The 26,825-nt window shown below is 41.5% G+C and overlaps 1 protein-coding gene across 3 annotated transcripts in view; it reads right to left on the bottom strand.

Annotated features, from left to right (window-relative positions):
- Positions 1–26,825, bottom strand: part of LOC140465027 (protein Jumonji-like) — a 449,631-nt gene that overhangs the window by 64,339 nt on the left and 358,467 nt on the right. For all 3 annotated transcript variants that reach the window (XM_072560822.1, XM_072560821.1, XM_072560823.1), the window contains 2 exons: positions 11,770–12,796; positions 861–1,345 (listed from right to left, as the gene is read on the bottom strand). In XM_072560822.1, coding sequence (XP_072416923.1) covers positions 861–1,345; positions 11,770–12,796 — 1,512 coding nt within the window. The remainder of the gene's footprint in view (positions 1–860; positions 1,346–11,769; positions 12,797–26,825) is intronic.

Consider the following 26,825-nt stretch of genomic DNA (forward strand, 5'->3'; position numbering starts at 1 on the left):
AAGTTGATACCAGATATGGAGAGAGTTTTATGAGGATAGGTTGAGTAACTTGAGTTTACAACTAATGGAATTCGGAAGAATGACAGGCAACCTCACCAAAATATACAAGATGCTGGACTCGTCAGGGTAGATGCAAAAAGGTTATTTCGCCTTGTTGCAGAGCCTACGACCAGAAGGCTTAACCTTAGAATAAGGGAGTGCACATTTAAGTTAGAGATGAGAAGGAATTTCTCTCTCAGAGCTGTGAATCTTTGGAATTTTTTTCCTACAGAGGATTGTTGAGACTGGGTCATTAAGTATCTTCAAGACTGAGATGAACAGATTTTTAATCAATCAGTAAGAGAATCAAAGATTATGAGGAAAAAGCAGGCAAGTGGAGCTGAACATGATCAGATCTGGCACGATCACATTGAATGGCAGAGCAGACTCGATGGATTGAATGGCCTACGTTTTATGTCCTTATATAGACATCGATATTAAATATCAGCAGTAAATGTCATCTTGAATATGTTCCGAAGCAAGACATCAACTAATTCTGAATTTTCCAGCCATATCACTAATTTTTTTCTAGAAAAGCATCACAAGATTTTGTGACAACATGAAATTAAAGTCAATTTCATTAATGCTAATGCAATGTTTGTTACTGTTATTTACAAGGACATGATCGTCAGAGGATGCTAATGAACCTAACTTGATTAAGTGGATAATTATTCTCTTGAAACATTCAGTTTGTGATAACAAAGGGAGGGACAGGATTAGGTGTCAGCATACCTTCAGTTTATAAATGTCAATCATGTGCAGTGACCTCTTGCATTATAATGCAAATGATTTTGGATGCAGATTTTTGTGAATGCACACACCTTATATATACACTTGTACAAATCACTGAGAACTTCGTCATCTTCACTCTCCTTCTTTTCCTGAGCAAACAATCGCCGCCTGCCTGTTTTCAATTCAGTGTCTATTTCTTTAAGCTTATTCCGGAAGCCATTTTTATGCACCACACCATTTACCAGCCCATTTTTTGGCTCAAACCTGGGCAGTGACTGAGACTTGTACGTGCTGTCTGAATGTGCTTCCAAGGGCCCTTTCCTCTTCTCCAGGTTCTCTTTTTCCATCAATACCTCTTTCTCCAGCTTCTTGTGCTCTTCCTGGGAAAGGGAGTCATAGGAGAGTAGGAACTGACAGTAGGCCTCTTGCAACTTGGCCAGCCTGTCCTGTGCAGTTTTAGGAATTCGCAGCATGTCTGCTAACTTATTCCACTTCTTGAGGTCAGTCACTTGCTGCATGCCGCCCATGTCATTGATCAGCTGATAAAACCGGGCCAAGTCCAGCTCACATCCTCCTACAACAGAGAACCATATCAACGTGTGAATGTTCAACGTCAGTGCAACTATATTTGAAATCACATCTGTGAAAAGGTCGGTGAAAGGTTATTCAATTTGATAAGTTAAATATTGTATATCACCATCAAATCAATACTACACTGGTAATTTTGCCTTTAATTATAGTCTGTTTTACTAGCAACAATTATGTCTAATCACAATTAAAGGTTGATTGTAAAATAAACAACTTATTAGATTTCTTTTGGGGTGCATTATACTCCCAGAACTACCATCTATAATAAAAACACAAGGATAATGTTTAATCATGTATTGTATTTCATATGAAATTCTAGCATACATTTGTATACAGGCTAGGGTACAAACTACGCCTTAGGAGGAAACATTCTGGAAACAGTTCCTGCCTCTCCTCCATTTAAAAATATATTCGTCAGTTAAAAGTCACCTAAAATATACACAGCAGTGTGCCATCATGTCAGATCCTCTAATCATATTGAGAGCTGGGCACAGCAGTGCCAGATGGTATTTAACTCTGATGCACTTTGGAAGAATAAACAAAATTAGAAAGTATTTAATGAATGGCAGGACACTGTGTAGATTACAAGAACAGAGGGATCTTGGGGTAATTATTCACAGATCCCAAAAGTCAGCAGACATAAGCTGCCAGAGGAAGTGCTGGAGGCTAGTACAATTGCAATATTTAAAAGGCATCAGGATGGGTATATGAATAGGAAGGATTTGGAGGGATATGGGCCAGGTGCTAGCAGGTGGGACTAGATTGGGTTGGGATATCTGGTCAGCATGGACGAGTTGGACCGAAGGGTCTCTTTCCATGCTGTACATCTCTATGACTCTATGTGAATAGGATAGTTAAGGTGGCACATGGGACATTTGCTTTCATCAGTCATGGCATATAGTGCAAGAGCAAGGAGTTAATGTTGGAGTTGTACAGAGCATTAGGCCACAACTGGAGTAGTGTGCACAGTTCTGGTCACTTCACTACAGGAAGGATGTGATAGCATGAAAGGAGGTACAGAGGAGGCTCACCAGGATGTTGCCTGGGATGGAGAAATTGAGTCATAAGGAGAGACTACATAGCCTTGGATTGTTTTCTCTAGATCACCGAAGACTTTGGGGGGGGGGGGGCATGCACAGCTGAGTTGTGAAGATTATGAGGGGTATGACAGGGTGAATAGAGAGCAGCTGTTCCCTCGGTCGAGGAGTCAATCACAAGAGGACAGTTTTTGGGTAAGGAGCAGGAGATTCAGAGGGGATTTTGGAAAAAAACATTTTCATTCGGCATATGGGGGGAATCTGGGATGCACTGCTTAGGAATGCTGTGGAGGCCAGAAACCTTACAACCATTAAAAAATACTCAGATGAGCACTTCAAATACTGTAACATTCAGGATATTGGACAAGTACAGGAAATTGGGATACAGCGCACCTTTAGTGGTTGTTATATCAGTGTAAACTAGTTGGACCAAAGGCTCTGTTTCCTTGCTACATGACTCTATGAATCTACGTACATAGTCATATAGATTCATACAGCACAGAAAGGCCCTTTGGCCCAACCAGTTCATGCTGACCAAGTTTCAAAAAGTAAAGTAGTCCCATTTGCTTTATGTTCCTCTAAACCTTCTTATTCATGTACCTATCCAAATGTCTTTTAAATGGACAGTACAGTGGCTCAGTGGTTAGCACTGCTGCCTCACAGTGACAGGAACCCGGATTCGATTCCAGCCTCAGGTGACCGTGTGTGTGGAGTCTGCACATTCTCTCCATATCTGCTGGGTTTCCTCCCACACTCCAAAGATGTGCGGGTTAGGTGAATTGGCCATGCTAAATTGCCCATAGTGTCCAGGGATGTGCATGTAAGGTGTATTAGTCAGGGAACATGTAGAGTAATAGGGTAGGGGAATGGGTCTGAATGGGATACTCTTTGGAGGATCGGTGTGGACTTCTTAGACCAAAGGGCCTGTTTCCGCATTGCAGGAATTCTATGAAATGTTGTACATGTAGCTGCATCTACCACTTCCTCTGGCAGTTGCATACACTAGCCACCCTGTGTGGAAAAAGTTGCTGCTCAGGTCCCTATTAAATATTTCTCCTCTTAATCTTAATATGTCACCTAGTTTTGAACTCCCCATCCTAGGGAAAAGACTTTTGCTATTCATCTTATCTATGCCCTTCATGATTTTATAAACCTTTTGCGGTCACCCCTCAACCTCCTATGCACTCATAAAAGAAAGTTCCAGCCGAGACAGCCTTTTCTTATTACTCAAACCCTCCAGTCCTGGCAACATCTTGGAAAATCTTTTCTGAATCCTCTCCGATCTAACAATGTCCTTCTTTGGCAGAACCACCAGAACTGTACATAATACTCCAAAAGTTAAAAAAAACTCACACATTAAATAATATTCATGGCCTGACGCTAGCCTAAGAATTGATCAAGATCTGGTATTTAGGGGAATCTGTACCACTGGATGCATATACATTGAAAATTTAGCAGTATGAAGTAATTTTTATTTCATATGGACATTAAACACAAGCGCAAATCAAGTGTTACAATCTGTATCGAATTTAAAGCAGTTTGAGACTTCATGCTGTAACTTCAGGCTGTATTTCACAGAATAACATAGGAACCGCTCACTGTGCAGTGATTCTACAGCTGTAATTTAAACACACATATTGTCAGGGAACAAACTGGATAGTAAAGCTCTTAAAATATGTCTTTAATGCTTGTAAAAGATTTTAGAAAAAAAACTAAGACAAATTGTTGAACTTGAAATAGTGAAATTGTTGCAGCTTTCATAACATAGCGGTAGCATACTTACTCAGTGGCAAACGCACTACCAGCCATTAATCAGTCATCACTGGAACATAACTGTAAATTGAGAAAGTTGAGCAAACTAGATTGCATTTCCAGAGAACTATGGCAGATCTAAGAGGCCAAAAGCCCCCCTTTGTGTTGTATACAAGAATGTGAAAATTAAGCAGCAACTCCACAAGGGTTTTGGACCTCTGTGAAACAAAGCAAGCAACTCTGTAGCTTATTAACCAGATTGAAAAATCATTATTGTGTGTAGAATCTGATCCTCGAAACATGAATACAATGTCAAATCAAATAAAGGAACATAATACATAGGCCAAAAATAAATGAACATTCGGACGTGGCTTCTTCACTAGATACCCAGTGGACAGGATCATAGGATACAGAATTTATAATCAAAGATCAAAGCGTCATACAACTGATGTGATGTATTGAACAAACCTAGATTGCTGTTAAGTCTTTAATCACTTAGAATGGGGTTGCAGGTTTTGATTAATTAATTCACACACAGGTACACATACACACACACTTTTACACACTATCACACTCACACAGATCCTCTTTCACACATTCCTCTCTCAGACACACACACCTCCCCACCCTCCGTCTCTCACAGGTATATATTCAGTCACAGTTGTGTATACACTCTATCAAGCACACGCGCACATACAGATACTCCCATACACATATAAGTCTATGGGGTGAATTTGTATTTGCAGATACATTGTATTTTGTTCAAAAAGCACCTAACCCGGTGCGAGGGCAGGGGGGGGAGAGAGAGCGAGACAGTAAGTGCAAGACAAGAGAGAATGAGAGAGAGACAGCAAGTGCGAGAGAGAGAGAGAGAGAGAGAGAGAAAAAGTGTGAGAGAGAGAAAAGACACAGACAGAGACAGAGAGAGAGCACACGCACGCGACAGAGAAACAAAAAGACAGAGCAAGAGCACCAGAGAGAGAGCAAGCAAGAGTGCTAGAAAGCCGGAGAGAAAGCACATGCTAGAGACAGCATGAGTGCCACAACACCAGGGAGAGCGCGTGCAAGAGAGACAGAGACAGAGAGCGCATGAGAGAATGAGAGAGCAAGAGAGAGAAGCAACAAGACAGACAGTGCCAGTGAGCAAGTGAACATGAACGAGAGAGCACCAGAGAGAATGATAGTGAGAGAGAGAGAGAATGATGGGGATGAAGAGAGAAGGATACAGAGGGAGGATAAATGGCACACAGGAAAAGGGGATGGGGACACAAAGGTGATGCACATAGAGAGGGAGGAGAGGCACAAAGAGGGAAACAGAATAACTGACGCAGAGATTCATGCAAGGACAGTGTATGAGAAACAGAGGAGGGGGGAAGAGGATGAACAGCACCCAAGGACAAAGCAACTGATGCAGAAATATGAAGTTAAAAATCACACAACACCAGGTTATAGTCCAACAGGTTTAATTGGAAGCACACTAGCTTACGGAGCGACGCTCCTTCATCAGGTGATGAAGGAACATTGCTCCGAAAGCTAGTGTGCTTCCAATTAAACCTGTTGGACTATAACCTGGTGTTGTGAGATTTTTAACTTTATACACCCCAGTCCAACACTGGCATCTCCAAATCACGATGTAGAAATAAATACACATCTGATCAGCTAGAAATGGGTCTTACAATATTGCATGCTTCCAGACAGGAAATAGTAGAGGCTCTGATCGCAAACTTTCAAACACTTGTGTATGCTGTGCAACATCAACCAATCCACAAATGCACCATGCAGTTAAATACTTTAAAATGACCTACTGACCCCATTTGGAAGTCAAGTAAGTTAAAACAGCTAAATGTCAGATGAAATTTCATGCATATAATCGATAGACAATACATTGTCTGGAACATTAGTAAGTGCCATATACTGAAGTATTACAAAGGTATACACAGAAGACAAATAGGAAGTCAGATATACAAATCTAAAATGACAATTTAGAAACTATGTAATGTACGCTGGATACTCAATCTTATTAAGCAGCCACAAAAAACAAAGACAATTAAATCAATGATAAATGATTGCTTAGGACGCAGCAGGTTTAGAAGGTGCTGTCTGTAAAGGGTTCCTAAGAGTTTTAAATTTGTTTTTTTGACAGTACACTGCGGTGACAGTGGTGGATGGGGTGCCAATCAAGCAGGTTGTTCTGACCTGAATGGCACTGAGCTTCAAGTTAGGGCAGCATGGTGACTCAGTGGTTAGCACTGCTGCCTCACAGCACCTGGAACCCAGTTTCAATTCCACCCTCAGGAGACTGCGTGTGTGGACTTTGCACATTCTACCTGTGTCTGCATGGGTTTCCATCAGGTGCTCCGGTTTCCTCCCACAATCCAAAGATGTACAAATTAGGTGGATTGACCATACTAAATTACCCATAGTGTTCAGGGATGTGTAGGTTAGATGTGTCAGCCATGGGAGATGCAGGGACAGTGTAGGCGTATGCTCTTCAGAGGATTAGTGTGGACTTGTTGGGCTGAATGACCTGTTCTCACACTGTAGGGATTATAAATTAGTCCTGTCGAATTACACTCATCTAAGCAAATGAAAAGTATTCTATCAAACTTTTGATTGACTTACAGTTGACACTACAGCTTCAAATCATCAGCTAATTAGTCACTGCAGAATTTGCAAGGTCTGACCTGTCTTTTAATTCATTCATGGGATACAGGCGTCATTGATTGGGCCACCAATGATTGTTGATTCCTCGTTGGCCTCGATAAGGTAGTGGTGAATTGCTTTCTTGAACTCATGCAGAAAATTTGTGTAGGTACACCCACAAGGCTTTGGGAACTGAGTTCCAAAACAATGATGAAACGTTAAACATTTCCATAGTGGCTTGGAAGAAAACTTGCAGCTGATGATATTTCCATCCTTGTCCTTCTAGATGGCAATGGACAAGGGTTTGGAAGGTTATGCCTAAGGAGCCTTGGTGAATTCTGCATTGTGTCTTATTGATGGTATTCATTGCTACAATATCTATACAGCGTTTCTGGTTAAGATTTTTGCCAATGGTAGCCCCTTAGGAACATTACACAAGCACTGATGTATGCAGACACGATCTGTCTCATTACTACATTTTCTACTTCATTGTCCAAGGAGTCACAAATGACACTGAACACAGGTACTACAATTAAAGCGAGCATACCCATTTTTGGCCTTCTGATGGAGGGAAAGTCTTTGGTAAATCAGCTCAAGACAACTGAACCTAGAACACTACAGCATCCTCAGGATTTCCTGTAATGGTGTCCTCAGATTTGATAATAGATCTCTACTGACACCAACCAGTGGATATTCACCCCTCCCTGATTCTTACTGACTCAGTTTTACTAGGGGTCCTAGATCCCACACTTTTAAATGTTGCATGGGATGTCACTCTTACATCATCTCCAGAATTCAGCAAGTTCTATCCATGTTTAGATCAAGGCCGTATTGTGGTCGAGAACCCAGACTGTGCATCAGTGAGCTAATTATTGTTGGGCAAGTGCTAATTGAAAGCACTTTGATTATGCCTTCCAGAATTTTGCTATTTATCAAGACTAAACTGAAAAGCACAAATTGGCCATTTTGGATATCTTGCTTGGTATGTTCAGGACACACCCAGGCAATTTTCTACATTGTCTTTAGGACACACACATGCATTTTTTTTTTACAATGTTAGGTAGATGAGTGACTTACTTAGAGGCAGGACTAATTCTGGAGCAAAGGTTTTCAACATTATGGTCAGGATATTATTAGGGCCCACAGTCTCTGCTTTATTACCTGATTCTTGAGGTCATGTTGAGCTAGTCAATTGGCTGAAAACTGTCAATCTTCATCATTGCAAATGTGAGGTAGTAGAGACAGATCATCCACTTTGAACATCTGGCTGTAGACAGTTGTAATTGCCGTGCCTTGCCTTTTGCAGAAGGAGTTCAACTAAGAAGCTACCAGGGTGCAGAGCTTCACTAATGTGGGAGACTAGAGAAACTGGTGCACATTTCTTCAAATCAAAGACTTTTGTAAAGAAATGTATTTAAAACGATTGATCAAATTAAGATTGGGAAAAATTACTTCCACTAATTAGTGAATAGCTAATTAACTTAATTCTAACATATAGAACCTTTATTTTCAGAGCATGAAAAACTCTAACAACAAGTGAAAACAGAATACAAAACAGTCTTTAAAAAGGAAACACAGGAACTGAAAAAGCTGCAGAAAGAGACTATTCAGCCCCACGAGCCTGCACCACCATTCAGTTCGATCATGGCTTATCATGCATTCTCAATACCCCTTGATCCCTTTAGCTGCAAGGACCAAGTCCAGCTCCCTCTTGAATATATCTAATGAACTGGCCCCAAAAACTTCCTGTAGGAGAGAATTCCACAGGTTCATAACTCTGAGTGAAGAATTTTTTTCCTCATCTCAGTTCTGGATGGCTTGCCCCTTATTCTTAGACTGTGACTCCTAGTTCTGGAATTCCCAAACATCAGCAACATTCTTAGCAAGTTTTGAGAAGATTTGTAGCTCAAGTTGAGGTGCTGGATGTACATTTGCTCGCTGAGCAGGAAGATTCATTTCCAGACGTTTCATCACTCTACTAGGTAACATCTTCAGTGGGTCTTAGGTGAAGCACTGCTGATAAATCCTTCTTTCTATTTATATGTTCGTGTCTCTTGGAGTTGGTCGTGTCATTTCCTGTGGTGAAGTCACTTCCTTTTTTCCCCCTCGGGGGTGGTAGATGGGGTCTAACTCAACGTGTTTGTTGATCGAGTTCTGGTTGGAATGCCATGCTTCTAGGAATTCTTGTGCATGTCTAGAAGCATGACATTCTAACCAGAACTCTTATCACAGGAAATGACAGCACCACAGGAATCACAAACCCAAAGAAACCCAAACATATAAATAGAAAGGAGGACTTATCAGCATTGCTTCGCCAGAGGCCCACTGAAGAGGTTACCTAGTAGGGTGACCAAACGTCTGGAAATGAACCTTTCAGCTCAGCAAGCAAACCTACATCCAGATCAGCAACATTCTTCCTGCATCTAGCCTGTTCAGTCCCATCAAGATCTCATATATGTTTCAAGAGATCATCCTGCATTCTTCTAAATTTCACTAAATACAAGCCCAGTCAATCCAATATTGCCTCATAAGTCAACCCTGCCATCCCAGGAATCAGTCTGGTAAAGCTTTGCTGGACTCGCTCAATAACAAGAAGGTCTTTTCTCAGAGTAGGAGACCAAAACTGCACACAATATTCAAGGCGTGGCCTCACAAAAGCCCTGTGTAACTGCAGCAAGACACCCTTAACTGTTGATACTCAAATGCTCTCGCTGAGGGCCAGCATGCCATTAGCTTTCCTCACTGCCTGCTGCAACTGAATGCCAATCTCACATTGAAAAAAAATGGAAGAAATAGCCTGTCAAGGAGGGAGAGGAATGGAGCAAAGTCGACAGTTCTTTCAGGGAACCAAAACAGGCCAAATGGCACCTCATTATGCTGTTTTAAAACCTACAAAAAAGGTTAATAGAAGTGACACATATTTGTCTCGGAAAGCACACACTGAAGGTGACATGCAAAACTGTGAAGTAAGTGAAACCAGAATTTGATCACATCATACCAGTACAAAAGTAATAGAATTATTAAAGTAAAGCAAGATTCATACAGTTCCCAATCAGATTTCATCCAAATTTTGAAGTAAATATTCAGTCTACTCCAGCAAAGGTTTGGCACCTTGATTAGATTATTGAGGCTGTTGACATAAAATATGCCAAATGCAAATAACTGAATATCACAGCTCTGGTTGTGCATTTTAATGGCCATCAGCAGGTGCAATTTTAAAAGTACATTTTGTACAAAACGCTTTGGAATTTGAAGCTTAATTAAAGAAACCAAGTTCTAAACAAAGTTGCCTTGGGCTATATCTAAATAAAGCTACAAATGCACATTATACATAGGTACACAATAAAAGATTGGATGGCCACAGTAAAGCAGAGTACTAAACATTAAATTAGATCATGCTGTCAGTTTCTGCAGGATTCTACTTTTCCCACACTTGATTTTCCCAACAACTAATAGTCACCCTGGTACACTCCATGCCTCCTCATAAATATCAGGCTCTAGTCTCTAGAGCAAAAAAAGAGAGGATACGCTGCATGTTTTAAAAATACTATATGGAAGAGTTTCGAACTAGGGGATATATATGTATATTTATGGTCATTAATATATCCAAGAAAAGCATCTTTACCTAGACTGAGGAAGAATGTGGAAATTGCTGTACATGCAGTGAATGAGGTAAAACACATCGGGGCTGAAGGCTTTCTTATCTAAATTATTCAAAGTGAGTTGGTTCAGACTTCTTACTAGTATAGCTCATTAGTTCCAAGAGAAACTATTTACTTAAGACAGCAAAAGACAGATTCTGCACTAGCAAATACTGTGGTAATCAGTTTGATTCTCTTGCAGCTGTTAAGAAAATGAAACTAAAAAAGAAACAAATGGATTGAACCTTGCAGAAATATTGTTAAAAGCAAATTGAGGCAACATAATTCAAAATGTTACATAGAGGTGGCCTGAAGTAATTGTCTAATGGGCACATTGCACTGAATTGTTAAACGGGACGTTAAGAATAGTTAAGATTTTCTGCTTAATTACAGGAAAATGTTGTGCTTGGTCCTACGACATTAAATCCAAACATTCAGTGCTCCTTTCAATGAAGTTGGGATTCCTTTAAGTGGCATAGCTACATATTTTACAAATCTGCTGCAAAATCTAAAGTTATTCTGTTGCGTTTTTCTACATCACTTGACATCAATTTAGAAGACAAAACAAAACTGGACCAAGGAACAACACAAAATGAATCTCAACATACTCAAATTGCTTTATAATTTTGCAGGTAGCAGTGAAGCTACAGTTGTTGGTGTTAACCCACAAAGATCCAGCAATCTTTGTGCTGGAGATTTCTCTGTTCATGACATTAAACTGAATCTACTGCAAAGTCAAAGGCAATTCCAGGCATCTAACAGTGATATCACCAAGCAGGGGATGCGAAAAACCATATCAAAGAATTCTCTCAAAAAGCAACTTAAGTAAATACACTGATTATCCCTTCATACATCATAACTTTTAAACAGAGCAACAGAACCTGCAAGATCATTAAAAAGTAAAATTAAAAATGGAATTATCAATAAAAAGTTAACATTCCACAAATATAAAACTGGTCACCAGAACTATAGAGATTGTTTAGAGACAACTATAGGTTTTTCTACAACTAAAAAAAAATTAGAATTCAACTATGTAACATTTTCAGGGGGGTTAAAACAATGGTCTCAGCAGGTCATTAGTTATTAAAGTCTGAGGTTGGAAGGGATGTCATTGGTGCATCCTGTGGCACATTAGGAATCACTAATACAAACACCTGGATTTCTTTATTTCCACATGTGGAGAACAAAAATTACTTTAGTTTTGCAGTTAACATGACAAACACCTACAATTCTGCTATTATTACAAACAAAATTAAAATGATATATTGCTCATATATATGAAAATCATTTCATGTATAACTGGTGATATGGATAATGTATAGTAATAGACGGCTTACCTATGAGTGGGGGCTCATCTATAGTAATGCCCTGAGATCTAAGGTGTTTCTTGATACAAGCTAGTCGTTGTACATTGGGTCCCCAGCGTCTACCCAGTTTATGCACATGCTGAATCTGAGTCACAAACCGCATTTCATCATTCAATTTGCACTCGGGTCTCCAGTCAGAGGGAGGGATCACCCGGCACATGCCATACTTCTCCGTCTGAGTTCGGACAGATTCCACATAAACTAATGGGTCATGAAACTCCTTCTGTGTAGGCCTGAGAACAGGAATTTCTCCAACCAGTGCCATGCCAACCTTGGTGCCTTTCTCCTGTTTTACTGAAGAGTCTTGTGGCTTGTGCGAGGACTCTGTAGCTGAGGTAGAACTATTTTCACTGGAGGCACTTTCCAATTTGCTCTGTGCTTGTTTGCTTGGGGTGTTCTTACCTAAGGATGCCTTCCTAAGCCTCTGTCTTTCACTGTTTTTTACTGGTGTTTCATACTTTATTCGTCCATTAGGTAGGGTTTTTTCTTTTGTATTTGCTTTATTATCTTTAGCTCCTGCTGTACATGTGTTAGCTTTCACTCTTTTTGAAGGTGACTGTGGTTTCACTATATGGTTGACCTCCTCATGCCTCCTCTTGGAGGTCCGCAGTCCTTCTTTAAATTCTCTGACTTCAACTTTAGCAGATGTTTTCCCATTCATCTTTCCATTTAATTTAACACAACTAAGGGCAGCACCATTTGAGTTTGAATGGGATGTTCCATTGGATAGCACCTGTTTTCTTGATTTTGCATTGCTGCTTTCAGTTTTCCCTGAGATTGTATGGTTAACAGCTACATTGGAATTGACATGGTTCAGTTTGGTTTCCTTAACCGGTTCTTTCTTGGCTTTGGTGTATGTAACATTTCCTTTTGTCACCGTTGCAGTGTACTTCACAGGTTTGGCCGGTGATGGTCTGACCTCCCTAGTCTTTTTGGCACTAGATGCAGTTGCGCCTAACGATGGGGTTTGAGCAATACCATTCAACCCCTTTGAAACCTGAAACAGAACAAAGAAGTAATTAACATAATCATCTCTCAACCTGTCTGACAGTAACTAAACATGTACCTTAGAAGTGACCATTTCCATAGTGCCTGATCATATCTTCAAAAGGTACAATACTGCAAATGCACTCACTGTTACCTAGACAAACACCAGTCGTTTTGAACACAGCAAAACCCCATAAAGAGCACATCTAGTTTTGATAGCGTGTTGGCCAAGGGAACAATCTTGGTTCGGATATCAGGAGAATTCCTAACTTATCTTTGAGCTTTGGCACTGGATGTTACAAGTTCAAAAGGAGGCGGAGCTACTTCAAAAGGGCAGTGCACTGCACTGCATAATGCTGCATTTCTCCAGTATGGACTAGCAGAATAAGCCTAGGTTTTGAATACATATCCTGCAGAGACATTTAAACTCTCAATCTTCTGAGACAACAATACTATAAGTGAGTCAAGCAGATAATTATTAACAGGGAGATAAAAATAGAGACCTTTTGTTTTTATAAACAGAGAAAAAGTATATATAAACTATGTTCAGTATTAAAATATTTATTTAAAATTTATTTTCATTTTTCATGATTAAAATCTAAACCATTTTGGTTTATGGTGGGATTGAGATTGAGAGAGCTGCTCGGTAGTGGTACTTTTCCAGACTTATTGTACAAGCATAACCAACATTTTAAAATGAAAATGTGACTAGCCACGTATATTGTATATACCAAGTTTTTCTCTCCTGTAGAATGTGGTTTACTACCTGCACAACATCTATACTGTCTAAACACACTTACATCCAAGATCTGTTGCATAATGTCACCTCAAGACTATATCTCTTCTCAGTTCTGTTTTATACTCTAATGGCAGCAAAAAACAGTAGTTGAATAACCATGCAATTCTGTCTTCCCTTACAATTAAAATCCCAACAAAGTAAGCTATATCACCATGTTTTCAAATGATGATAAAAATGCAACATCCAACTTGATTTTTCTGTCCCTACAAAATGGCTTTGATGGCACAATTCAATTCTGCAAATCCAGCAAGGAACTAGATCATTCAGACCTTAAGGTGCCCAAGTTTGCGTACAGTTCAACCCAGACTACCTTTCTCTGTAAGAGCAATGGTAATACGGATTCTACAAATAAATTCAGTGCTATTAAATCAGGCTGAGTGAAGGACAGAAAAAATGTCCTATGTGCTCATTCCTAAATAATGCATAGTTTATTCTTGTGGGGACTACAGACAGGCTTTACTGAACACTGGGCAGACTGAGACTTTTGGGAAGCATCAGCTACCTGTGAAGAAAAGAATCAGAGCAAGGAAACTACATCTTTTAAAATAGAGGATGTATGCAATGTAAGGTCTCACAATAATTACATTTTGAGAACAGAAAGCAAAGGCTAAAAACATAATACTGACAATCTAAATTCTATCAGGATGGTTTGTACTGACATTGAAGCTTATGATTGTTAGACACAATGGAGCGATGGGAGAAGGCAGAGAAGAGGGTAAAGTACCAAAACATTTTATGATACTAACATCAGCATGTCATACAAAGGTATGACGAGTGGCTACATGGGTAGCTCAAATAAAAGATTCTCCACTACCAACTGTAACATCATTAGCAAGACAGCCCCACTTTCTAGAGTCATAGTCTGAGAAATGTACAGCACGGAAACAGACCCTTCGGTCCAACTCACCCATGCCGACTAGATGTCCTAAATTAATTTAGTCCCATTTGCCAGCAGTTGGCCCATATCCCTCTAAACCCTCCTTTAAAATTCTGTAAATTGTACCAGCCTCCACCATTTCCTCTAGCAGCAGCTCATTTCATGCACCACCACCCTTTGCATGAAAAAGTTACCCCTTAGCTCCCTTTTAAATCTTTCCCCTCTCACCTTAATCCTAGTTCCTCTACTTCTGGACTCCCCCACCCCAGGGAAAAGACCTTGTCGATTTACACTAACCATTTCTTCATGGTTTTATAAACGTCTAGAATGTCATCCCTCAGCCTCAGGCATTCCAGGGAAAACAGCCCCAGCCTATTCAGCCTCTCCCTATAGGTCAAATCCTCCAACCCTGGCAACATCTTTGTAAATCTTTTCTGAAACCTTTCAAGTTTCACAATATCCTTCTTATAGGAGGGAGACTAGAATTGCACACAATATTCCAAAAGTGGCCTAACCAATGTCGAGTACAGCCACAACATGTCCTCCCAACTCCTCTACTCAATGCTGACTAATAAGGAAAGCATACCAAACATCATCTTCACTACTCTATCTACCTTTGATTCCACTTCCAAGGAGCAATGACCTGCACTCCAAGGTCTCTCTGTTCAGCAACACTCCTTAAGACCTTACCATTAAATGTATAAGTCCTGCCCTGATTTGTCTTTCCAAATTGTAGCACCACATACTTATCTAAATTAAACTCCATCTGCCATGACTCAGCCCACTGGCCCATCTGATCATGATCCCATTGTAATCTGAGGTAACCTTCTCCACTGTGCACAAGGGCAGCACGGTGGCTCAATGGTTAGCACTGCTGCCTCACAGCACCAGGGTCCCAGGTTCGATTCCAGCCTCGGGTGACTGTTTATGTGGGTCATTCTCCCTGTGTCTGCGTGGGTTTCCTCCGGGTGCTCCTGTTTCCTCCCACAGTCGAAAGATGTGCAGGTCAGGTGAATTGGCCATGCTAAATTGCCCATAGGTTAGTTGCGTTAGTCAGAGGGAAATGAGTCTGGGTGGGTTACTCTTCGGAGGGTCGGTGTGGACTAGTTGGGCCAAAGGGCCTATTTCCACATTATAGGGAATATAATCTAAACCTCCAATTCTGGTGTTATCTGCAAACTTACTAACTATACTCTTATGTTTACATCCAAATCATTTATATAAATGACAAAACACAGTGGACTCAGCACCGCTGGTCACAGGCCTCCAGTCTGATAAGCAACCCTCCAACATCACCCTTCTGTACTAGGGTAGAATCCCTACAGTGTAAAAGCAGACAATTCAGCCCATCAAGTCCACAGTGACTCTCCAAAGAATACCCCACCCAGACCCTATCCCTGTAACCCTGCACTTCCCATGACCAATCTACCTAACCTGCACATCTTTGGACTGTAGGAGAAAACTGGAGCACCAGGAGGAAACCCATGCAGACACAGTGAGAATGTGCGAACTTCACACAGACACTGCCCGAGGCTTGAATCAAACCTTGGTCCCCGGCATTGTGAGGCAACAGTACTAACCGCTGACCCACTATGCCGCCCTTGTGAATTGAAGCAGCAGAAAATATGTTTTGCCCAGGAATGCCCTGTAAGTCAGAATCAAGTGGGCGGCACTGTGGCACAGTGGTTAGCGCTGCTGCCTCACAGCGCCAGAGACCTGGGTTCAATTCCCACCTCAGGCGACTGACTGTGTGGAGTTTGCACATTCTCCCAGTGTCTGCGTGGGTTTCCTCTGGGTGCTCCGGTTTCCTCCCACAGTCCAAAAATGTGCAGGTTAGGTGAATTGACCATGCTAAATTGCTTGTAGTGTTAGGGGCAGGGGTGAATATAGGGGAATGGGTCTGGGTGGGTTGCGCTTTGGCGGGTCGGTGTGGACTTGTTGGGCCGAAGGGTCTGTTTTCACACTGTAAGTAATCTAATCTAAAAGTGGGTGGCATGGTGGCACAGTGGTTAGCACTACTGCCTCACAGTGCCAGAGACCTGGACTCAATTCTCGCCTCTGGCGACTGACTGTGTGGAGTTTGCACACTCTCCCAGTGTCTGCGTGGGTTTCCTCCCACAATCCAAAGATGTGTAAGTCAGGTGAATTGGTGATGCTAAATTGCCCGTAGTGTTAGGTGAAGGGGTAAATGTGTGGGTCAGTGTGGACTTGTTGGGCCGAAGGGCCTGTTTCCACACTGTAAGTAATCTAATCTAAAAGTGTGGTTCAAGCAAGAGGGTGCGGCTACAAATAGGACTACTTTGAAGACTGGCTACATACTGGTTATACACTACAAGACTCCTTTCTAGGACTATCTTGAGCCAACTATACCATTCAATATTCTAGTAAAGGTTCAGATTTAATGGGGAAAGCACTAAACAACCATACTAGAGCACAACCCGACCTCAAGTTCACATTCTGCAGGTATTCCTGCATTAATCTGAGACCTGCTATGGTTGTAATTCATGAGCACTTGAAAACTCAATCAAGACTTTGATATGGATACGATGTAATCCAAGATGGAGGACAGGTCAAAATTCCTCAAATTCCAGAAGCAGTAATTACTGTTTTATTAGCCGTTGCATTGTTTTGGAACTTTGGTAGAAAAAAACCCAAAACAATGACACTTTAAAAAGAAATAGCACAGACCACATTGGTCAGTGAGAAAGAGAGAGAAAGAAACCTACACTGCTATCTCACACAGCAGTGAATCTGCACAGCTACTGCCTTTGCTGTTTTGAGTTCTAGTATTTTTGGACAGACTGCGTCTGAGAAACATTAAACAGCAAAAGTCAGAGCTGACCTTGGAGGAACCTGTGTTGAAGAGCTCATGGCAGCAGATAAGTGCATGGCTTTTAAGTGTAACCTTGCTGTTATTTTTCTTTGTAAATCTACAATAGTGAGTAGAGATGTTTCTTTTTGATTCTATGTTTTATTGAGATCTGTCCCTTCATGAAAATTCAAAAATATAAAACATAGGTACTAAACTAGCCTGGACGAGTGTTTTTTTTTAAGAGCAGTAAGACTGTGCTATTTTCTGGGTCTGCAGATTATTAAGGAACAAAGATAGCCATTAATACAGTGACGTGCTCTTCCTGTCAGATGAGAGAGATTAGTGAGAGATTCCATGTTACTGATGATTATACCCAGAGTGTTTGGTTGTGATCCTGTCAGATCGTACAGATTGGTTGGAGCAGCAATTACAGGCAGTGAGAAATTTACAGGATCTTGGCAATGTGATGGATGACAGTTATAGAGAGGGAGAAAAACCGCAGAAACATTTAGGTAAATGGGCTACCTCCAGGAGAGCAGGACAGGGAAGCAGGTAGTGCAGGAGTCTCCTGAGTTATCCCCATCTCAAACAAGTATGCTATTTTGGAGAATGGACTGTCAGGAACATAGCACGAACAGCCACATTTCTGGTACCAAGACTGGCTCTAATGGGACAAGGGGTACATCAGGCTCCAAGCGATCGATAGTGATTGGGAACTCGCTAGTCAGAGGCACAAACAGACATTTCGATGGCCGACAGTGAGAAATCAGAATGGTGTGTTGCTTTCCTGGTGCCAAGATCAAGGGTGTCTCAGAGAAAGTGGAGAATATTCTGAAAGGGGAGAGGGACCAGCAGAAGGTCATTGTACACATGGGAACTAATGACATTGAAAGGAAAAAGGATGAGATTCTGAAGAGACAATATAGGAAGTTTGGCATGAATTTAAAAAGGAGGTTCTCAAGGGTAGAAATATCTAAATTACTCCCAGTGATGTGAGCTAGTGAGGGTAGGAATAGGAAGATGGAGCAGATGACTGTGTGGCTGAGGAGCTGGTGCAGGGGACAAGGATTCACATTTCTGGATAATTCTAATTGCTTCTGGGGTAGAAGTGACCTGTATAAGGAGGACTGATTGCATCTGAATTGAAAGGGAGCTAATATATTGGCAGGGAAATTTGCTAGAGCTGCTTGGGAAGACTTAAACGAGAAAGGTGGAGTGTGGGACCCAGGGAGATAGTGAGGAAAAGACATCAATCTGAGACTGGTAAAAACAAAGCAGACAACGAGGTAGGACTGAAAAATTAAACTGCACTTATTTCAATGCAAGAGGCCTAACAGGGCAGATGAACTCAGGGCATGGGTAGTAACATGGGACTGGGATATCACAGCAATTTCAGAAACATGGCTCAGGGATGGACAGGACTGGCAGCTTAATGTTCCAGGATGCAAATGCTACAGGAAGGACAGAAAGGGGGCAAAGAGGTGGGGAATGGCATTTTTAGTTAGGGTTAACATTACGTCTATACTTAGGGAGGATATTCCTCAGAAAATATCAAGGGAAGTTATTTGGGTGGAACTGAAGAAAGGGATGATCACCTTATTAGAATTGTATTATAGACCCCTAATAGTCAGTGGGAAGTACAGAAACAAATTTGTAAGGAGACCTCAGTTATTGGTAAGAATAACAGGGTAGTTATTGTAGGGGATTTTAACTTTCCAAATATAGACTGGGACTGCCATAGTGTTAAGAGCGTAGATGGAAAGGGATTTGTTAAGTGCGTACAAGAACATTTTCTGATTCAGTATGTGGATGTACCTACTAGAGAAGGTGCAAAACTTGACCTACTCTTGGGAAATAAGGCAGGCCAGGTGACTGAGGTGTCAGTGGAGGAGCACTTTGGGGCCAGCGACCATAATTCTATTAGTTTTAAAATAGTGATGGAAAAGGATAGACACAATCCAAAGTTAAAGTTCTAAATTGGAGGAAAGCCAACTTTGACAGTATCATATAAGAACTTTCAAAAGTTTATTGGGAGTAGATGTTCGCAGGTAAAGGGACAGCAGGAAAATGAGCAGCCCTCAATAATGGGATAACCAGAGTTCAAGAGACAATATGTTTCTGTTAGGGTGAAAGGAAAGGCGGGAAGGTGTAGAAAATGATGGATGACTAGAGAAATTGAGGTTTCAGCCAAGAAAAAGAAGGAAGCATATGTTCGGTACAGACAGCAGAGATTGAGTGAATCCTTAGAACAGTAGAAGCCAGAAGAAGTATACTTAAGAGGGAAATCAGGAGAGCAAAAAAAAGGGGACGTGAGATGGCTTTGGCAAATAAGGTCAAGGAGATTCCAAAGAGATTTTACAAATACATTAAGGGCAAAAGGGCAACTAGGGAGAAATTAAGACCCCCTCAAAGATCAGCAAGGCAGCCTGTGTGTGGAACTGCAGCAGATGGGGGAAATACGAAACAAGTATTTTGCATCAGTGTATACTGTGAAAAAGAACATGGAAGATATAGATTGTGGGGAAATAGATGGTGACATCTTGAAAAATGTCTATATTACAGAGGAGGTGGCACTGAATGCCTTAAAGTGTATGAAAGAAGATAAATCCCCAGTACCTGATCTGGTGTACTCTAGAACTCTGTGGGAAGCTAGGGAAATGATTGTTGGGCCCCTTCCTGAGATGTTTGGATCACTGATTGTCACAGGTAAGGTGCCAGAAGATTGGATGTTGGCTAACATGGTACCACTATTTAAGAAAGGTGGGGTAAAGAAAAGCCAGGGAACTATAGACCAGTGAGTCTGACATTGATAGTTGGGCAAGATGGAGGGAATCCTGAGGAACAGGATTTACATGTATTTGGAAAGGCAAGGACTGGTGGAGGGCTGCTTTTCTGACTGGATACCTGTGACCGTTGTGTCACAAGGATCGGTGCTGCGTTCACTGCTAGTTGTCATATATATAAATAATATGGATGTAAACATAGGAGGCATACTAAATAAGTTTGCAGATGACACCAAAATTGGAGGTGTAGTGGAGAGCAAAGAATGTTACCTCAGAGTACAATAGAACCTTGATCAGATCGGCCAATGAGCTGAGGAGTGGCAGATGAAGTTTAATTTAGGTAAATGTGAGGTGCTATAGTTAGAATAGCAAATCAGGACAGGACTTATACATTTAATGGTAAGGTTCTGGGGAGTGTTGCTGTCCATAGTTCCTTGAAAGTAGAGTCGCAGGTAGATAGGGTAGTGACGGTGGTATGCTTTTCTTTATTGGTCAGAACATTGAGTAAAGGAATTGGGAGGTCATGTTGCAGCTGTACAGGATGTTGGTTAGGCCACTTTTGGAATGTTGTGTATGATTCTGGTCTCCCTCCTATTGGAAGGATGTTGTGAAACTTGAAAGAGTTCAGAAAAGATTTACAAGGATGTTGCCAGGGTTGGAGGGTTTGAGCTACAGGGAGAGGCTGAATAGGCTGGAGCTGTTTTCCCTGGTGTGTCAGAGGCGGAGGGGTGACCTTATAGTGGTTTATAAAATCATGAAGGGCATGGATAGGGTGAAAAGATAAGGTCTGGGGTGGGGCAGTCCAGAACTAGAGGGCACAGGTTTAGGGTGAAAAGGGAAAGATTTAAGAGGCAATATTTTCACGCAGAGGGTGGTGCATGTATGAAATGAGCTATTAGAGGAAGTGGTGGAGGCTGGTACAATTACAATTACAACATTTAAAATGCACTTGGATGGGTATATGAATAGGAAGAGTTTAGAGGGTCCAGTGCTGGCAAATAGGGCTACATTTATTTAGGACATCTGGTCGGCATGGTCGAGTTGGACTGAAGGGTCTGTTTCGGTGCTGAGCCCACCTCAACATCACAGATAATTTACTAATATGCAGAAAAGAAAACAATAACCTCAAACGAGTTCAGCTTTAATCTAAACTCCTTGCAAAGTTTAAACTCCCCTGGCCTGACCTGAGATTGACCAAGTTTAAAATGACCGATTTTCCTTCTTCAACTTTCATAAAGTTATTTTGATGTGAGCTTGCAGTGTCCTTTCTAGCTCATGAACACAGAAGCTAGCTGTGTACTCCTTCCATTAAGTCAACTAGCTCAGAACTCGTGTCAGGGCCAATGAAATACAACATTCTGGCAACTATGCATGATTCAGCTCCATGTACATTTACTCATAGGAATCACAGCTACCCATTTTATGAAGAGTGCAGGAAAAACGAAGCTTGAAATGTTGTGCAAATTGAAATGTGAAGAATTAAAGTATACCACTTGAAGGTTTTGAAACATCATGTACTGGTATCAATGGTCAAGCAGACCAAATTAGCTTTATAGTAACGAAGAATCCTAAGTTATATTGCACTGTGAACGAGACTTAAAACAACCATGAGACTGGCTTATATTACTGTCCGTTTGTCAGCATAAGCACATCGTACTACCTGCTAACCAAATCAATACAAATCATAGTTCCACTCAAAACAGGTTGTAGTTAAATACAGCACCATTCTACTGAGAAGACCAGATAGTGAAGTAACAAGCTAAAGCATATCTGTTGAAGAATTTGAACTTCTGCACAACTTTGTTCAGACAATTCACTGAACAACCATTACCACATTGCTACAGATGTTAGAATAAGCTCTTCTTTGTACCTCTGCTTGCTCCATGACAACAGCATATCCCAAAAAACACAACATCAGTCCTTTTCAAACATTTTCATGAAAAAACTTATGTTATAGTAATGGTCTATTCACCCAGCAGGTTACTAAGGCAAATCGGGTTTGTTGGCAAAAATTATTGAACAGACACACTTCTATACCTCATGCAAGTTTAATGAAGTCACTATAATTGGAAACAATGCTTCTTTAAACATGCAATCAAATACATGTTTCTTGTACATGTAAACACAGATGTTATAAGTCCTTGGCTGGGCATAAATGATCTCACGGCACATTTTAGAGAAGAACTGAGAAGCTATCCCTAATATCATGACCAATAGTTATCTCTCTACCAACACCAGGCAGAGATTATCTGATTACTACCACCACCTGCATCCTGCCATCCCCCTGTCAGCCCCCATCACAAAAATGCTGCTTATGGAAATTTGCTACACACAGATTTCCTGCTATGTTTTCTGCAATACAACACAAGGGCTAACCTTCAAAAGTGTATCATTAATTGTACAGTGCATTGAAATCATAAATACCAATTCTCTCTTTATTGTAGCCAAAGTTAATCTTACTGAATGCTGATAAATACCACTTGCACTTGTGCAGTTAGAGAATAATCTATTCCTGTTATAATTCAGTGCTAATTTAGCAATAGAACGATTGATATTACCGAAAAAGACACTTGATTGAAGCTTTCCACTTTGTGCTCATCAGGAAATTTGCAATAATACCAAATTAAGCATCCAGAAGGAGGTGAACTTGCAGCATGGGTTGGTAACCTGGGACTTCAATGTTGTGGCCATTTTGGAGACATGGATAGAGCAGAGACAGGAATGGTTGTTGCAGGTTCCAGATTTTTGATGTTTTAGTAAGAACAGAGAAGGGGGAAGATGTGGCATTGTTAGTCAAGGACACTATTACGGTGGCAGAAAGGACATTCAGTGATGACTCGGATACCGAGGTAGTAGGGGATGAGGTCAGGAACAGGAAATGAGAGGTCACCCTACTGGGAGTTTCTACAGGCCTTCGAGTAGTTCCAGAACTGTAGAGGAAAGGATAGCAAAGATGATTCTGGACAGGAGCGAGAGTAACAGGACAGTTGTTATGAAGAACTTTAACTTTCCAATTATTGACTGGAAATACTATAGTTTGAGTACTTTAGATGGATCAGTTTTTGTCCAATGTGCGCAGGAGGGTTTCTTGACACAGTATGTAGACAGGCCAACAAGGGGCAAGGCCACATTGAACTTGGTACTGGGTAATGAACCCAGCCAGGTGATAGATTTGGAGATAGGTCAGCACTTTGATGATAGCGACCACAATTCGCTTATGTTTATTTTGCGATGGAAAGGGATAATTATATACCACAGGACAAGAGTTATAGCTGGGGGAAAAGCAATTATGATGCAATTAGGCAAGATTTAGGATGCATAGGATGGGGAAAGAAACTACAGGAGATGGGCACAATTGAAATGTGGAGCTTATTCAAGGAACAGTTACTGAGTGTTTTTGATAAGTATGTACCTTTCAGGCGGAGAGGAAGTGGCCAACCGAGGGAGCCGTGGTTCACTAAAGAAGTTGAATTTCTTGCCAAGAGAAGGAATAAGGCTTACATTAGAATGAGATGTGAAGGCTCAGTTAGGGCACTTGAGAGTTACAAGTTAGCCAGGAAAGACCTAAAGAGAGAGCAAAGAAGAGCCAGGAGGGGACATGAGAAGTTGTTGGCAGATAGAATCAAGGAAAACCCTAAAACTTTCCATAGATATAGCAGGAATAAAAGAACGACTAGAGTAAGATTAAGACTAATCAAGGACAGTAGAGTCCGAGAAGTTAGTTGAAGCGCTAAATGAATATTTTTCGTCAGTATTCACACTGGAAAAAGACAATGTTGTCAATGAGAATGCTGAGATACAGGTTACAAGACTAGACGAGATTGAGGTTCACAAGGAGGAGGTGTTAGCAATTCTGGAAAGTGTGAAAATAGATAAGTCCCCTGGGCCAGATGGGATTTATCCAAGAATTCTCTGGGAAGCCAGGGAGGAGACGGAGGAGACTTTGTCTTTGATCTTTATGTCGTCATTGTCTACAAGAATTGTGCCAGAGACCGGAGGATAGCAAATGTCGCCATCTTGTTCAAGAGGAGGAGTAGAGACAACCCTGGAAATTTATAGCCCTTTGAGATTTCGTTGTTGTGGGCCAAGTGTTGGAAAAGATATAGGATTTCTGATCATCTAGAAAGGAATAAGTTGATTAGACTGAGTCAACACGATTTTGTGAAGGGTAAGTCGTGCCTCACGCACCTTATTTAGTTCTTTGAGAAAGTGACCCAACAGGTGGATGAGGGTAAAGTGGCGGATGTCGTGTATATGGATTTCAGTAAAGCGTTTAGTAAGGTTCCATGGTAGGCTATTTACAAAATACAGAGGCATGGGACTGAAGGTGATTTGGCGGTTTGGATCAGAAATTGGCTGGCTGAAAGAAGCCAGAGGGTGGTGGTTGATGGGAAATGTTCATCCTGGGATGGTACCTGGGATTTCAATGTTGTGGCTATTACGGAGACATGGGTAGAACAGGGACAGGATTGGCTGTTGCAGGTTCCAGGGTTTAAATGTTTTAGTAGGGTTAGAGGTGGGGTAAAAGAGGGGGAAGGTGTGGCATTGCTTGTCAAAGATAGTATTACAGCGGTGGAAAGGACGATGGATGAAAACTCGCCATCTGAGGTAGTTTGGGCTGAGGTTAGGAATAGGAAAGGTGAGGTCACCCTGTTAGGAGTTTTCTACAGGCCTCCTAATAGTCCTAGAGACGTAGAAGAAAGGATTGCGAGGATGATTCAGGAGAAGAGTGAAAGTAATAGGGTGGTTGTTATGGGGGCCTTTAACTTTCCAGATATTGACTGGGAAAGCTATAGCTTGAGTTCGTTAGATGGGTCAGTGTTTGTCCAATGTGTGCAGGAGGGTTTCCTGACATAATATGTAGACAGGCCAACAAGAGGTGAGGCCATACTGGATTTGGTTCTGGGTAACGAACCAGGCCAGGTGTTAGAATTGGAGGTAGGTGAGCACTTTGGGGACAGTGACCACAATTCGGTGACTTTTACTCTAGTGATGGAGAGGGATAAGTATGCACTGCAGAGCAAGAGTTATAGCTGGGGGCAGGGAAATTATGATGCGGTGAGGCATGATTTAGGATGCGTGGCTTGGAAAAGGAGGCTTCAAGGGAAGGGCGCAATTGATATGTGGAACTTGTTCGAGGAGCAACTATTGAGCGTCCTTAATAAGTATGTACCTGTCAGACAGGGAGGAAAGGGTCGTGTGAGGAAGCTGTGGTTTAATAAGGAATTGGAATCCCTTGTTAAAGGGAAGAGGGCGGCCTATGTAAAGATCAGGCGTGAAGGTTCAATTGGGGCGAATGAGAGTTATAAGGTAGCCAGGAATGATCTAAAGAGAGAGCTAAGAGCAGCAAGGAGGGGACATGAAAAGTCTTTAGTTGGTAGGATTTGGAAGAACTCAAAGGCTTTCTATAGGTATGTCAGGAATAAAAGAATGACTAGGGTAGGAATAGGTCCAGTCAAGGATAGTAGTGGGAAGTTGCGTGTTGAGGCTGAAGAGATTGGGGAGACATTGAATGAATACTTTTCGTCAATATTCACTCAGGAACAGGACATTGTTGCCGATGTGAATATTGCGTCATAATTAATTAGAATGGATGGCTTTGAGGTATGTGGGGAAGAGGTGTTGGAAATTCTGGAAAGGGTGAAAATAGATAATTACCCTGGGCCTGATGGCATTTATCCTAGGATTCTCTGGGAAGAAAGGGAGGAGATTGCAGAGCCATTGGCCTTGACTTTTATGTCCTCATTGTCTACAGGATTAGTGCCAGAAGACTGGAGGATAGCAAATGTGGTTCCCTTGTTCAAGAAGGGGAGTAGAGATTACCCTAGCAACTATAGGCCGGTGAGTCTCACTTCTGTTGTGGGCAAAGTCTTAGAGAGAATTGTAAGGGATAGGATTTATGAACATCTGGATAGGAATAATGTGATCAAGGATAGTCAGCATGGTTTTGTGAAGGGTAGGTTGTGCCTCACAAACCTTATTGAATTCTTTGAGAAGGTGACTAAGGAGGTGGACGAGGGTAAAGCGGTAGATGTGGTGTATATGGATTTTAGTAAGGCGTTTGATAAGGTTCGCCATGTAAGGCTACTGCAAAAAATACAGAGGTATGGCATTGAGGGTGAGTTGGAGGTTTGGATTAGGAATTGGCTGGCTGGAAGAAGACAGAGGGTAGTAGTTGATGGTAAAGGTTCATCTTGCAGTGCAGTTATTAGCGGTGTTCCGCAAGGATCTGTTTTGGGACCATTGCTGTTTGTCATTTTTATAAATGACCTGGAGGAGGGGCTAGAAGGTTGGGCGAGCAAGTTTGCGGATGATACGAAAGTCGGTGGAGTTGTTGACAGTGAGGAAGGATGTGGCAGGTTACAGCGGGATATAGATAACCTGCAGAGCTGGGCAGAAAGGTGGCAAATGTAGTTCAATGTAGGTAAGTGTGAAGTGATTCACTTTGGTAAGAGTAACAAGATGATGGGGTACTGGGCTAATGGTCGGATACTTGGTAGTGTGGATGAGCAGAGGGATCTTGGTGTCCATGTACACAGATCTCTGAAAGTTGCCACCCAGGTAAATAGTGCTGTGAAGAAGGCCTATGGCGTACTGGCTTTTATTGGTAGAGGAATTGAGTTCCGGAGTCTTGAGGTCATGTCGCAGTTGTATAAGACTCTGGTGCGGCCGCATCTGGAGTACTGTGTGCAGTTCTGGTCGCCATACTATAGGAAGGATGTGGAGGCACTGGAACGGGTGCAGAGGAGTTTTACCAGGATGTTGCCT

The sequence above is a fragment of the Chiloscyllium punctatum genome, chromosome 41 (assembly GCF_047496795.1).
Source record: "Chiloscyllium punctatum isolate Juve2018m chromosome 41, sChiPun1.3, whole genome shotgun sequence".
In the NCBI taxonomy this organism is placed as follows: domain Eukaryota; kingdom Metazoa; phylum Chordata; class Chondrichthyes; order Orectolobiformes; family Hemiscylliidae; genus Chiloscyllium; species Chiloscyllium punctatum.